Source organism: Aythya fuligula, chromosome 12 (genome assembly GCF_009819795.1).
Source record: "Aythya fuligula isolate bAytFul2 chromosome 12, bAytFul2.pri, whole genome shotgun sequence".
Taxonomy (NCBI): Eukaryota; Metazoa; Chordata; class Aves; order Anseriformes; family Anatidae; genus Aythya; species Aythya fuligula.
Genome location: NC_045570.1, coordinates 10,946,693 through 10,961,360, shown reverse-complemented (window position 1 = coordinate 10,961,360; position 14,668 = coordinate 10,946,693). Strand labels below are relative to the sequence as shown.

General features: G+C 40.7%; 1 protein-coding gene across 1 annotated transcript in view; it reads left to right on the top strand.

The window, feature by feature from the left end:
* Positions 1–14,668, top strand: part of PEPD (peptidase D) — a 134,472-nt gene that overhangs the window by 112,162 nt on the left and 7,642 nt on the right. The window contains exons 13-14 of the mRNA XM_032195659.1: positions 1,876–2,060; positions 12,630–12,821. Of these exons, the coding sequence (XP_032051550.1) occupies positions 1,876–2,060; positions 12,630–12,821 (377 nt within the window). The remainder of the gene's footprint in view (positions 1–1,875; positions 2,061–12,629; positions 12,822–14,668) is intronic.

The window sequence follows — 14,668 nt, the reverse complement described above, 5'->3', positions numbered from 1 at the left end:
AGGCTTCAAATAGTTGACCAGGGTCAGATAAGATACGTAGCTTTGCAGCCGTGGAGGCGAAAATAGAAGGCTTATAGTAATACTCAGCTAAGAAATCATGGGAGAGATCTCAAAAAAAAGTCTGATTTCCCCCAGAAAGAATACTGAAATTTTTAGAGCAGTCTGAGTTGATCACAAAGTGTGGAAGCTGAACCGGGAGGTACATACAGAAATCCAGTATTCCTACAGCTACAGAATAAACAGGAAAACAGCCGTGATTCAGTAATACTGCCAGTTTGATATCAGTAACATCTATGTGGTAGATTTTAGTGGTTTCAATTTATCATATGGGTTGGAATCTATTGTAAGATCGTTGTGAAATAACTTCGGGTGAATGTAAAGAAGTGAAAATTGCAATACAGTCAATGTCCAAAAAAGATAACATTGAAACGCTTTTAAAATATAATTACATTGATCACAGCAAAGAACAGATGGTTATAGCTGTATTTATACTTACTGAAGGAAAAATCTAAATTCATTTCTAAACAAACACAAGACAGCACATTTTGAAGGGGAAAACTGCACAAGTTTTATGGATGAGCATCACTCACTTGGGTGTTGTTGGCTTTTGGGAGAAAGCAGGATTTGTACAGTGTGCTGTGCGGCACACCTCAGCCTTGTGGTACTGCTTGAGAAGGTGCTTCTTCAGCTGCCTGCAGACAGCAGGCTGAAGAGGTGATAGCTCAGACATCTGAGGGAGAAAAGGAGCCGGCGTGGTAATTTGCGCGCTGAACCGATTCTAGGCAGTGCTGGGGGGAGCTTGAAGGTACAGCACTGGTGGGGTGGACGGCATGCAGTATGCAGCAGCCACTTGTCTGACCTTTATATCAGAGCTGTGTAAGAGAACTGAATTTTATTGAAACCCTCCCATAGGTTGGTTTTATTTCAGCTTTTGAAGCCTCAGTACTTTTAACAATAAGTTTTAATGTAATTTTGATATGACATTAATGTTCACAAGACCCTAAAGCTGTGTGTTTAATGGGATTAAAGCAAATGGAATTTGATGGGGCTTTGGCCTTAAAAATTGCTGGGGTTTTATTTATTTAATCATGCCAAAATTGAACAAGGAAAATATTCTTTTACTGTACCTTAGCCCTAGTTGTCTTGACTCTGCAACTGCTCTGTTGATGACTCAAAGCCATGGTGAACTAATTAAGACAGTACTGTGTTACTAACAAAAGAGCTGCTTTCTTCCTCTCTCCTCCCCCCCAGCAGTTTGTCAAACAAAATTGTATCCTATACCAAAATAATAGAAATCTAATGCATCCTGGCACGCTGTCTCTAGTCAACCAACAGTATTTTGTAATGCTATGTTAGTACGTGTATTAGAGGACTTGTGTTTTACGCAGCCCATCAACACAAGGGAATCATTAATTTCTGGAGAGTGCCTTTGCCAAACGATGTGGGCTTTAAATCTCCTACATACATAGAAAAGTACTGTCCATCTCAAATGCTCTAAATGGATATAATAATTATTGAAAATAATAGGTATAGTAATATTTTATGTTTTGTGTTTTAAGTAACTGCATTGTACAGTTCATATTCTTTTGAAAACGTCACTGATATGTATGCATTTGCATAGACATAGATGCAGCTTCTTAATTTTTTTCATGTGGAGCTGAATTATAGGATGCTGCTGTTCCTCTTGCTTGTAGTTTTCTGTGGTTTGCATGCATTTTAAGATAATTTTGTCTTGTTTAAAGTATTTTTGTGCTAATGTAGTTTCTCTTGCCACCTTTGTTTTTTATATAAAGACGTGTTGCATCTGCTTTTTGAAAGTTGTCTTTAAAAACTTTTAGCAATAGTTAACTCAGCTGCTTGTTTCTGCTCTCTAAGGGGTCGCCTGGCCTGATATGCACCGTCTGGCTGACAGAGTCCATCTGGAGGAGTTGACAAAAATTGGCATTCTGAAAGGCAATGTAGATGACATGGTGAAGGTTCATCTGGGTGCAATATTTATGCCACACGGACTTGGACATCTACTTGGAATCGATGTGCATGACGTTGGAGGCTACCCAGAGGTTAGTGTTAGTCCATTCTCAACGGCCTCGTAGATTAACCCCTCTGATTCGATCAGCATTTCTCTTAGCTAATGCGTGATTAGTCGGTTACATCTTCTCAGAGGTGGAACAGAGGTGCATTTAAGTGTATCCTTTTGATATTTGGTGTATCTAGTGATATCTTATGCAGTTCACTTAAGGGGAATTTATTACTTCATTGAAATATCTATTGCTTGTAGGAAGAAATCAACTGATGCTGCCCTCTGGACATTCTTCATCTGTTCAATTTCTATATACATTGTGGTGTACCTCCTAGATTCACCACTGTAACATATATCACTCAGGCATAACTATACCATGACAGAAAGCTATGTAGTGTACCTGAGCCACATGAAACCTGTAGTGAGAGGACTCACTTGCTGTGTTCCAGATGTGAGACAGCTGTGGGAACCTACTGTTCTAACTGGGCTAGTAAATCCTGATGGCTTGGCATATGGAAACAATCTGGTTTATATTCCTGTCTTGAACTTTAATCTCTGCTGTCCACACGGGCATCGATGTAGATGTGTTGTTCTGGAACAGAAATAGAAGGGAAGTGTCCATAAAGTCTCCCAGTCTTTGCAAATGTGAAAGCATGATCTCTTGTATTCTGAGTTTCTGCAGAAATCACAAAGTGATTACCTTTTCCCTTGAATTAACACAATGGTTTGTGACTGCAGTTTGAAAACAGAATAGGTAAAATTCTGTACCCAATGATAAGATGCTTGCAATGATACTGGAAAAAAAAAAAGAAAACCCTCTCTAAGGAAATTGAATATAATGTTTGAATACAAAAAGGAAGTCTACAGTAGCTTCAGAAAGATTTCAGAAGGATTTTCTGTATTACATTTTGGTTACATGAGGCTGACTGTTTAAGGGTTTTCTTAGGTAAGGTTTAAGCATGTTTAAAAGCTTGTTCATGTTGGGTGCATGGGCTGCATAACAGCTGCTCTCGCTGATTTTGCGTTTGCAGAGGGAAGAAACAGGATATAATATTTGAGGGTACTTGTTATTTTTAAACACTACAAGATGATTGTTGTTGACACACAGTACTGTGATGACAATATATTGGCATCAGCTATTATACTTACATGTAATAAAAATGAAACAAAAATCAAAAGCAACCCTATGCTGATTTTAAGGTTTCTTCACTAGCTAATACAGACAGGATGGATATTTCTCCTCCTCTCTCTCTCCCAAGTGCATTCTCTCCGTGTATAAATGGAAGGCATTCAGCAAAGCACAGGGGATGTGGTGACTTGGGAGAATTCATGGACTTTGAAATCCAGGACCCCAGTGTTGCATGCCTTTGCTTAGATCGTTTTTGCTTGTGTTGGGAATAACCTTGCTGGATTTGGTGGAGCTGCTGAAACTTAAGCATATGTTCAAGACTTAGTACGGTAGAGAGAGAACTAAATTTTAGGAACAAGTGAGAAGAATTAAGAAAGTGAAAAGTATTGTGTTTGCTTTTTAAGTTTTTATATAATTTAAGAGACATTTTTTCTGAGAGCATATTGATATATCCAGAGATCTGTAAGAGCAACCGTATAGATAAAACTAGATTTAGGGATGCAATTTTCATACAAGTTAAACTCTCCACTTTTATATTGAAGGTCTGTAAAACATACCAGAGCTCTATGCAGATAGAAAATTTTATACTTGCAAATGTTAAATTTGTTTGTGTAGACATGCAACTACATTATTAAATTAAAAATATTTGCATGGCTAATTCCCTTTCAGAATCTGATCCTAAATAACAAATTTCCTGAATATAGGGCAAGCATGTATGTGAACTCATGAACAAGTAGCTGAAGACCTGTGTTGGCATATAAACGTGCATGTAGCATGGCATCAGCTTAAGTTTGAAAAACAATGCATTTGGGCTTCTGTAGAAGGGCAGCCCCTTTGAAGTCTCTCTGCAGCATTGATTCCACCTCTGTTAGACCTGACACGTCTCTTCTGACCCTAAGCATGAGATTCCTTGCATTGGGTCATTTGGCTAAGGTGAGCGTCAGAGCACCTGATGGTGGAAAACCCACATCAGAAGCCTGTCAATGGTGTGAACTGCATTAGGTGCTTCTGGGCTTGAGCCTCTAATGGGAGGCACAGTTCCTGCCTGTGGCAGCAGGAAGCCATGGGGCTGCTGCTCCCAGGTGGCACTGGAAGGCTTCAGGGGACGAGGTTTTCCCCAGGCAAATCTAAACGTGAGCAATTGGACTCTTCTCATGAGTCTGATAAATGTCTGTATTAAATAGGAGAAGGCTTTTTTATCTATGGCTTGTTTCATGAGATGATGTGTTTTGAAAGCAACAAATGGACTGGGGAGTGATTTTTGGTGTGTTTTAAACATTTACTACCTAGCAAGATTTTCACAAGGAACTTTATAAAGCTAGTTGTGTGTTTGTTGTACGCTGAGCCTATGCCATGTATCATGCTCTTTTTTTCTAACTGGTTAAGAAGCAAGTTATTTTATTTTGGCCGAGGGAATTTCTGGGAGTATTACAAAGGATTTTTAAAAATAAAAACTTTTTCCAAGTGGATATTATTCCATTATTTTTCCTCAAGTGTAAACAGTTACATTTGGAATAATACAATAAGCTTTAATTTCCTAATTTTTACCCGTCACAAAGTTTTGTGTGTTCCAAAAAAACTATTTCCAGACATTGTTAGCTTAGATTAGTTATTCATTAGTAGCCAAAGTTTTTTGGTTTGCTTTTTTTTTTTTTTCAGAATTGGCAATAATAGGTTTTCATCTTTTCCAGTAAGCTGCTTTCACATGTAGCACTGAACAAGCACTTTCTTCCTTTTTGACAAACACTAAAAAGTTTGCACGTTTTCTGTAAAGGATACTCTTGAATATTAGAAAATATAACATTTCCCATCCTTTATTGCCATAATAAAGAGTAATGAGTGTTGGCCAGCAATAAACGTGGCTTAGCAGCTATGTTTAAGACAAGGTTTCTAAAAGAACGTAACCACTGGTGTTCCCCTTTTAAGCATGCAAGTAAATGTCCTGATTTTCAGAAGTGCTCCACAGTCAAGAGCTCCTTTGAGAATGTGGCCTCCTGTAGTGTGCCACTTTATTCCTACTGGGGAAGCTGAGCGTTGAATACTACTTTGAAAATCTGTCTGCTTCTTTTAAGGGTCTAACTAAAACTTGAGCAGCTCTGAAAATCCAGCCCCAGTGGTACTAATCACTTCAGAAAATCTGGCCTTCAGTCAGAAAGAGCTAGCTTCAAAGGGTGAAAACTCCACTGGGCTTAGCTTCAGCTGTAAAATTTAATCATGGAGGTGGTTTTCCCACACTCTTTCATTTGTTTCTGGGTAAATTCGATATGGGATATAAATGAGGGTTTGTGCCTGTTGCAATTGAGCAAATGTGGTAGGTGATCCCAAATTTTCAGACCCTGAGGTAGATGGGGCTGAAGTTTTCATTTAAATCTAGGTTCTGTGTCTCTAGATGCTTGAGTTGATTCAATTTCATGTTATATTAATTGACTGTAAGGCTCTGAAGAATGCTAAGTACATTTGATGACTTTCTGTAATAATAAGCCAGTTAATTTAAGTTAAGTTAATAACTACTGCGATTTTAACATCTTGTGAATTAAGAGTTTCATTTTGTTTTGTCTTTTAAAATTACAAGATTTACCTTAGTTTAAAGTTTTAATTCAGTTCTCTATTCTCACGAAAAGCTGATCCTTTCATTGCTATTCTGCATCGGCAAATTAAGGTTAGCGGTTTGTTTTGATCCTGGAGTTATCCATGTCCTCCGTGACTGTGCGTGCTCGGGGAACATCTCTGCTGTTCGGAGAGGTGTGCAGGCTCCGTCTGGCTCAAACAGAAAGCTTTCCACCAGGTCCCAGATGACTGTCTGGGGATTTAGGTCGCCAAACCTACTAGAGAATGCAGGAATAATCTTGTTCCCTTTCTTGTTCTGACAAAAATTATTTTCCTTTTGTATCCTAGTTTATGCTGAAGCAGAAAATTTCATTTTTTGTGGTTAGCATTGCAAATGATGCATTAATGGTTTTTCCTTTAAGAAGCAGAGGATGAGGTGAATTTACCAAGGAGCCTAAAGCTGTTACGTGGAGTCCCAGTGATGCAAATTGCTTCACTTGGTCATAACCTTGCAAAGCCTTGCTGCAGCTTTGTGTACCCAGGACCTGCAAACATGAAACAACCTGTATGGTAGGCACTTAAATGAGCAAGGAGAAAAAGGGCTTTTTACCAGTTCTAGCTTTTTTTTTTTTTTTTTTTTTTTTCTTGTAGTCAGTTTTTTTTTGCCTTGAGAAGATACAAGAAATTTGCTTCTTATGCCTCATGGGGTCCCCTTGAATCACTTTTCTTTTGATTCTTTGCATTCTTTTACAGCAGTAGCAGAGCTGTGTGGTTGGGTGGGCCACTGAGCAGGCAGAGTGCAGGCAAAAGACAAACTGGTAATGGCTTTCAATTCTGCAGCATTTCCATGCAGAATAGCACTGAAATCCAGAGTGTCTGTGTTGGGTCTAACACCAGTAAAGTTTCCTACAGCACTAAAGATTCTTCTGTGGGATTTGAAACCCCTCCCAGAGTTAGGTTAATAGATCTTCTTACCATAGCTGTCACATCTTTCATATGCTCAGAAAAGTTGTGATCAGGTCCCAGCAGCCTTTCCCTGCAGGGACTGTTGCTGGAGTGTGGGTGTTCTTGGAAACTTAGGACTTGGGCAAAGGCAGAACAGAAGGGAAGGTCCAGGTGGTGTGTCAGTGCAGTGCCTGGTGCAGACCATGCACCATCTCCCCACAGGATTCCCCTCTTCCTCTGAGAAAGAAAGTGTTATGGACTTGGGTTTTTTATTGCTTGGATTGGGTTTCATTATTATTATTTTTTTTGAAGTAGATACTTGCTTATGTTTGTTTTACTTGCTGAAGTTTGTTGCAAAACACTTTGTGTGCTAAGAGAGCTTTTATCTGAATATTTGTTGTCCAAATCTTTCTGAAAGTTTAGCAGAGACTAACAGAACTTGTGTTTCTGAGCAAGTCATTATACATGCAGGAGGAATCTAAAACCAAGATAACAGAGTTACAACTTAGTAACAACTTTTTATCACAATTCTTTTGAATTATCTATCTAAATAACCTATCTATCTAAATAATATTTTCCTCATCTTCCAGATTTATGCTGTAGTTGGCAAGTTAGTGATTTTTACTATTTGCTCTTGGTTATTCTCACCCTTAGGTTTTAAGAAGAAAAAAAACAAAAAACAACTGTACATTGCATTGTTTCCATTATGATAGCAATGGAGGTTGGTGACATCTGGGGATCAGGCAGTAAAAATGACAGGTGAAGTTATGGACAGAACCGCGTTTAAGCGATGGATTGAAATTCAGCTGTATCTGACTCAGAGCAGGCAGTTACCTCGAGTAAGTGACAGGTGATTCTTCCTCACTCCCTGCAATAGCAGAAAACTTACCAGGCAGTTTAAACCTGATACCACCTAGGAAAAGAGCAAAAATGTTCCAAATAAAAATAGCCAGATAATATCATTTGCCCTTCATTCCCCCCCAATATTAACTTAGAGCTGTGTCCCAAAAGCTCCAGCTAGTAATTAGATTCTCCTGCAGAAGTGGAAGCTTTGACTTGCAAATGCCACAAGTGGTATGTGATGCTTGGGGCATGTTCTTGGGTAACCTGCTGCTGATTTCAAAGGCAGGAGTAGCAGTACCTTCAGATGACTATAGGCAGCTCAGGCTGCTGGGGAAAAGCGGGACAGACTGAATAAAGTAATCTTCATTAGCAGCACTCAGCTAGAGAAACAAGGGCTGAGAGGGAAGGGACCAGGAGACAAGTGAAATGGAATTCAGGCCTTTTATTTTACTAGCCACATAGGGCTCCATTCTTTTTACAATAAATGAGCTAATTAGATGTTGGGTATACACAGTGGGAGAATGGGGAAGAGGGAAAGAGCTGAGATTTCACTTCAGTGTTAATTTTGTATAATCTCAATACAGTGTTGGTATTCTGTTGAATTAAATATTTGATTGAACTCAATTTGGTAAAACGGTTAGGACTTCACTGTATCGGATGTGGTCCAAATGGGACAGTCTTATTTGTCAGGCTCAGAGAAGTTCTGTGATGATTTAACTGGAAAAAAGCACCAGAAACTAGTTTTGTGTCTCTCAGTGTTTGCAGTTATGAATAGCTTTGGTGATCTCTGCTGTGGCCGTGTTTTGCTGCTCTTGCTGGCTTGAGAAAACTTGTGGGTGATGCCAACTAAGCCTTGCAGCCCTGGTTTCTGTGTTTGTGCATCGCCAGCTGGTGCATTGGCTTTGTAGGAGATGAGCAGCCAGCAGACATCACCTATGTGTTTTTCTTCTGACCTGATCTAAAGACACACCCAAGATCAGTCTCACCCAAGGGTTCCAAGAGCTCTTTGTGCTTTCCATCATTGTGCCTGGTAGCTGGTGGCTGTGGGACAAGATCCATCCTGATGCACATTGCAGTTCTTCCATAGAAGAAGTAACATGTACCATTAATCACTGAGCTGCTTAAAAGCAGATCGCTATTCATCTTTACATTGAGGTATTCTGGGATATTGCAACTTCTAGTCTTCTGTAAGTCTTCCTACTTTCCTGAGCGATAGGCATATTTGCATACTTCCTAATTCCCTCCTTATTCCAAAAATAGATCTATATTTTATATTACTCTCCACTTAACTTAATTTGAACTTTTATTTTGCTTACATAGTAATGAAATCAGTTTACATAATAATTCTCTTGTTCCCTTGACAGTCCTTATTGCCTAGACATGCTGTTTTTTGTTACCTTACATGAACCATTAATTGGAATCCGATGTTCTTGGCAGGAGTACAGTCACAAATGACAGTGTCATACATCTGTGCTTACTGTGGGAGTGTCTCAATTTTAAAATGTGAGCAGAACCTCCAAATAAAATCAGTCTTAGAAAATGGTTTTGGATATAGTTTGTTGTAGCAGTATACAGGAAAATAAACAGTTCTTTGAAAAGTAATATTCCCAAAATATCACTAGGAGTCTCTTTTTGGATGCCTAGGTGTTAATATTTTCTAGATTATTCTCTCTCTTTTTTTTTTTTGTACCATCTTACGCTTTACAATTGTACATACAGCACTGAGTGTGACAGGGTCCTGATCCATGGCCAGGCCTCCAGGATATAACAATAATAGAAACAAACATCCACAACTGCTGCGCCGGCATTCAGACTTTTACTCTTCATTTCATCTAACTCCAAAACAACATCATGGTTATTGTTGAAAACAAGACATTAGCTGTCTAGTTGCAAAATACATGGAAGCTTCCTCCTTACACAGAAGGAAATCTGTTAGTGGCAGAGGATTCGTACCAATGGAGCAAGGTTTCCTCAGCAGGCTTTACTCTCAACAGGATTTGACATGATGATGGGAAATGGCAATGTCCTTGTTTCAGACCTCTCACCTTCCATTTGAGGAGGGAGGTGTCTCGGTCATTACAAGAGTCCTCAGTTGTCCTGGTTCTGTAAACCACCAAAGTGGAGCTGGTGGACATGGTACCTACCGAGATAGTTACAAGTGCCTCAGACGTCACTTGGGATGCTGAGGCCATAGCTTTACATATGTTTTAATCCAGTGCTGCTCTCAAAAGAAGGAATGTTGTCATCACCCCTACATGATCATCTTCTGTGCCATGCTCTTGCCCTTCCTCAGCACAACTTTTCCTCCAGCTTCACATGAGACAGACTGAGTATGCATGGCCACATACAGGTGACAGCCAGAAACTCCCTTCTCCTCTTCCATTTCATGCATCTCTTAGTGAACACCTTGCCAGACTCTACTAAAGGGGCAGGTAGGGCTTCCCTGCCATGTTCCCACCCACTGGTGTCCTGCTTTCTGTCCTTGATAAGCTGAGCAGTTACCCTTTCTCCAAAGGCCCATAAAAGATGCTTTTGTGGAATAAATGCAGCTGCTGCCATTTACCCAGTGGCTTCAGTACCCACAAAATCCAAGGATATGGAGATGAAACCAGGAGCTAACACAACGTGGAGTTGCTAGGATTGAGGGAATATCAGAAAGTTTGCGAATTCCTTCTGCTTCTGTAGGAGCAGGACTGGGGGCTGTTTCCTTTGTTGGTGACCATCCAGGGAGCTTCCACCTCCGAAGGCATCCCCTTGTGTGTCCCTGGCTCTTGCTTGTTGGCTGTAAGCATGTTGTTAGCTTCCTGGAGGGAATGCTAAAAGCAGAATCGGACTGCAGACTGTCCAGACAAAGCATCTGAGTGTTGCTTTAGTGCTTGTATGGAAAGACCTGAGGTGTGCATCCAGGCTTGGTCATCACACCTGGTATTAAATCTCCTTTGCTTTAAGAAAAGGCAAAAAATGCACATGCAGTGCCAGCGCTGCCTTCAGAGGATGTTTGCCATTGTTTTTCTCACTGTGCATTCATCTTTCTAGCATCTGTCTTGGATTGACTGCCTTAGAAAAGTCATTTACAAACAGAATTGAAGGGAAGTACACTTAAAAGCCAAATATGGGTTGTTTGTTGTAAAGCAGCCGATAGATACTTGGCAACACACCAAAAGGTCCAGACACTAATCTAATTGTTTACAGCTCATGGAAAGATTAATCCACAAGATTGGATGCCCTCATTTCCTTTACGCATTACAATGAATGTGTGAGATGCCAAACCCCATGGGGCAACAGCAAAAAGAAAAATGGCTCCATTTCTGCACAGTTATTGTTTCAAGTTTAGAAATACATTGCTTCTCTTTGATTTTTGATAAGAATTTAATGCAAAGTGCTGTGCTTAATATCACACTATTCATGTTTCCTAGCCTCATTACATAAAAATTGTGCCTTCTTATTTTAATGTAACATGCAAAGCATGGATTGAATGTTTGGAATGAAAGGTAGCAATTATACAGTGAAAACAGTCAGAGTATGTTTGCTGCATCCTATTGGCCTGGCTTACAAGGGCACCAAGAGCTGCATATGCTCAGCGTTTCTGAAAAAATGGGCACATGCAGATGCCCAAGCTAGTTAGCTCTGAAAACCTTGGCTACTGTAAGGTGTTTTGCATTGGGACAGAATAAGCTCTGCAAAGGAAAAAAAAAAAAAAAAAAGCAACCCCATTATTGCTTGGGTGACCGGTGAGAACAAAACAAACAGTGCTGAGTGGCTACTGCAGGCTCTGCTCCTGTGAGATAGGCTTTCTCTGAACTGAAAGTGGAGCTCAAGAGCAAACAGTGCTGTGGGGTTAGACACACTTTGAAGAGGGAGCGATTCAGTGAGATTAAAACATGGCTAATATGCAGGGTATGCCCCTGCCTCCCCCCGGCGTCATGGCACTTCTTCCAGAGGTGTGGAAGAAATGCAGGAGCACAGCTGTGCCAGGACGTACAGCCCTGGCTGCCAGAAGCAGAGGGTAGCATCCTGGCAACAAGCTTCCCCTTCCAGAAGGGGATGTTTGATTCAACTGCTACCAGTTACAGTGCTGGTGCTTTTGAGAAGAGTCAGCCTGCTACCAACGGGAAAACTATGATGACTTTGGCCATGAGAAGGCCTTGGGAAAGCAACCTGGAGACCAGATAAATAAAGCCTTTGTCTTGCAAACCCACTAACCTTTGGCTGTATAGTTCGGAAAAGTTTTCATGAGTGAAGTGTGTACATGTTTGTAAGCTGGCCGGCCTGTGATCTGTTTGCTGGTCATCACGATATTTGTTGATGAAATTTTGCTACAGTTGCAAAGGATTTTCAAAAAACTAGTGGGATCGAGATATATTTATTCAGATGTTGCAATACCTGGCACATTTGGGGGAAGAAAATTAATATCCTGAACTAGTCTTTGCAGTGTTTCTAATTCCTTGACTAAGCACGTCCTCATATATCATTTTACTTTACCAGCTTTTGAGAAGAAGAGAACATTTTGCTAGTCAGAACTTGTTTTGACTTGGTGCTGACTGATATTATTAAAAACTATGTTGCCTGAAAGTCTGAATCTGACAAAAGTTTAGTTTTAAATGGGCTGCTTTTATGAGGTCATGTGTAGACTCATTGCTCATGAATCAAGATCATAAATATATAAGCTTAATAACATACAGTGAGAATAAACATTTGCATATCCTTGGAGAAATTGTTCTCTGTTGCATAGTTCAGCTATTTCAGCCATGATGTGGAGGGTGCATTTCAAGATTTTCATGTTGCTTAAGATACTGTATACTTCAAGAGAAGGTATAGAAAGAAATAGTGCAAGAAATTATTTGTTCTCCAAAAATAGTACATCTCCCAAGGTAGAGTGTGACAGTACTGAGCACATCCTAAAGCCAGAACTTCTGCAGCCTAAAAAACAGTTTGGCTATTGAGTTGAAACCTGGTAATCACTGTGCTTGAAAGCTAAATGAGAGAATGATGAGAGAGAATTTTATAGCACAATTTCAGTCCTCTAATTCCCAATTATTTTATGTGTTTTGGATGTCTTATGGAACGGTCAGCATTGGATGGTCTTGATAAGAGGTTTGCCACAGGTGGTGTTTCTGTCCATCAGAACTGGTGTTTTTTCCCCAGGGAGTGGACCGCATTGACCTGCCAGGGCTCCGAAGCCTGCGTACTGCTCGGAACCTGGAGCAGGGCATGGTGCTGACCATTGAACCAGGTATCTACTTCATCGACCACCTCTTGGACCAAGCCCTCTGTGATCCTGCACAGTCCTGTTTCATCAACAACGATGTCCTGCAACGTTTCAGGGGATTTGGTGGGGTGAGTAATTTTTGGCTGGATGGCTTTCTGAAACCCCTTTTCTGTTTCTTTGCTATATACTTGAGAAGTTTTAATGTCTTGTATGGGGGTCTGTTCCTGAAACAGTACCTCAGGCCATTTTGCCCTGCAGACAAAATGGTCTTTTCTTGTTATTTTTAAATGTACTTTTATACTTGTGATACCTAATTAACAAGGGACCTGTATTTTTCCATTGATTGAAATACCTTCTGTCAACACTGTACAGTTATGTGCCAGGTAGGAGTTCTGTCCAATCCAAGACGTGTATATGTTATGAAATAAGAGACTGAGATTCACATTCCAGAGTTACAGCAGCAGCAGTCGGGTGCTCTGTCCCAGGGCAGGAGAGTCTTACGCTGTTCAAGTCAGGCATTACAGAAAAACAGTAATAATTACTCTTACTGCCTTAATGCCAGAATGGCCTGAAACTGATTAATGTAAAACCTTCCCCTGTTTTCCTGAGGAATGGCCAGTGGTCTTCATGAGCTCTTGTGCTTAAGGTATCACATTGCAGGGCTTATGTAGTAGCGTGTGTGCAGAAAAGGTTGGCTGACTGGGGAGTTAGCAGTGGTCCGAATGATCGTTTCCACTCAGAGCTGCTGTGTAAATAGAAGGGCCTTGTTTCTCCATGCTCTCCAGGGCATTTCCCATTCAAAACCACCACCCTAGCAGAATGTGTAGCAGTTGCAGTGGCTTCCAGTAGGTTTTCATTTTAGCAGAGCAAGCATTTGAAGGGTGCCGCATTGTTCTCTGGGCTTCCGTATTCATGCACAGAGAAGATAAAGCAGGCAGCTGTAATGCCCCATCCTTCTCTTGGCTTTTCTGCTAAATCTCAACACAGCTAACAATCGCTGGCAACGGCGGTGATTTTCTGGTATGAGAAGTCACTCATTAGGAATTGTCTGTTGCTGCCATCAACTAATTTATCACTGTACGCCAGCCATGAGAGGGTAATTACTGTAACGTTCTTGGTCTGAGCTGGCTTTGAACCACCAACCCAGACCAAAAAGTGGTGTGTGCCATTACCAGCTGTGTGAGTCACTCAGGCTCCTGGGCAGCTGCCTCTGGAAGCTCGCTATCCGGTGTGAGCAATCTTATCAAAAGACGTGGGACTTTACCCTCTCTGCTATTTAATTCACTGCTGAGGTTTGGAACGTTATCTGTCTCTGTGTTGTTTCTTTATCAAGACTTGCCAGCCAGCCAACTGAGATACAGATGAATGAAAGGCAGTTAACTCTCCATTTTCTAATTTTGAACACGTTATATATGGTACCACGCGCTGAAACGTATTCTAAAGAAACACTGTAGTGCACTCATGTAACTTAATACCACAATGAAAACAGTTTTAACTATTTTCATTTTTCTTGCAAACATGCTGTGGGAGGTTTTGGGCAGTTGAATTGATTCCTGGTGAGCTTTCTTTGGAAGCATTCAGTGAAGCCCACGTTTTTCCATGGTTTGCTGTGAATGCCCTCTCCAGCTCTGCTGGCTTGAGGCATGCATGTGGCTCACCTGCGGTGTGTGTTTGCATGCAACAGGAATGGCAGCACAGCATCTCTACTTTGGTATGACTTGCTGAATCAGTCACTTCTGTTCCAGAGATTCCAAACAAAGTCTAACTTTCTCCCCTGTTTTTTGCTTAGCTTCCTGTAATGATGACTTGTAAGGAGAGCCAGCCAACAAACTTTGCGAAAAGGGGAGCTGCCCAAAAACGATTGAGCAAAAATCTAAATCTCCGATCCCCCTGTGAACAATACATTTTACTTAGAGCAAAAAAATAATACACACACACCCTGAGCCAGATGTTGTCACTTGATTTTGTCCAGGAG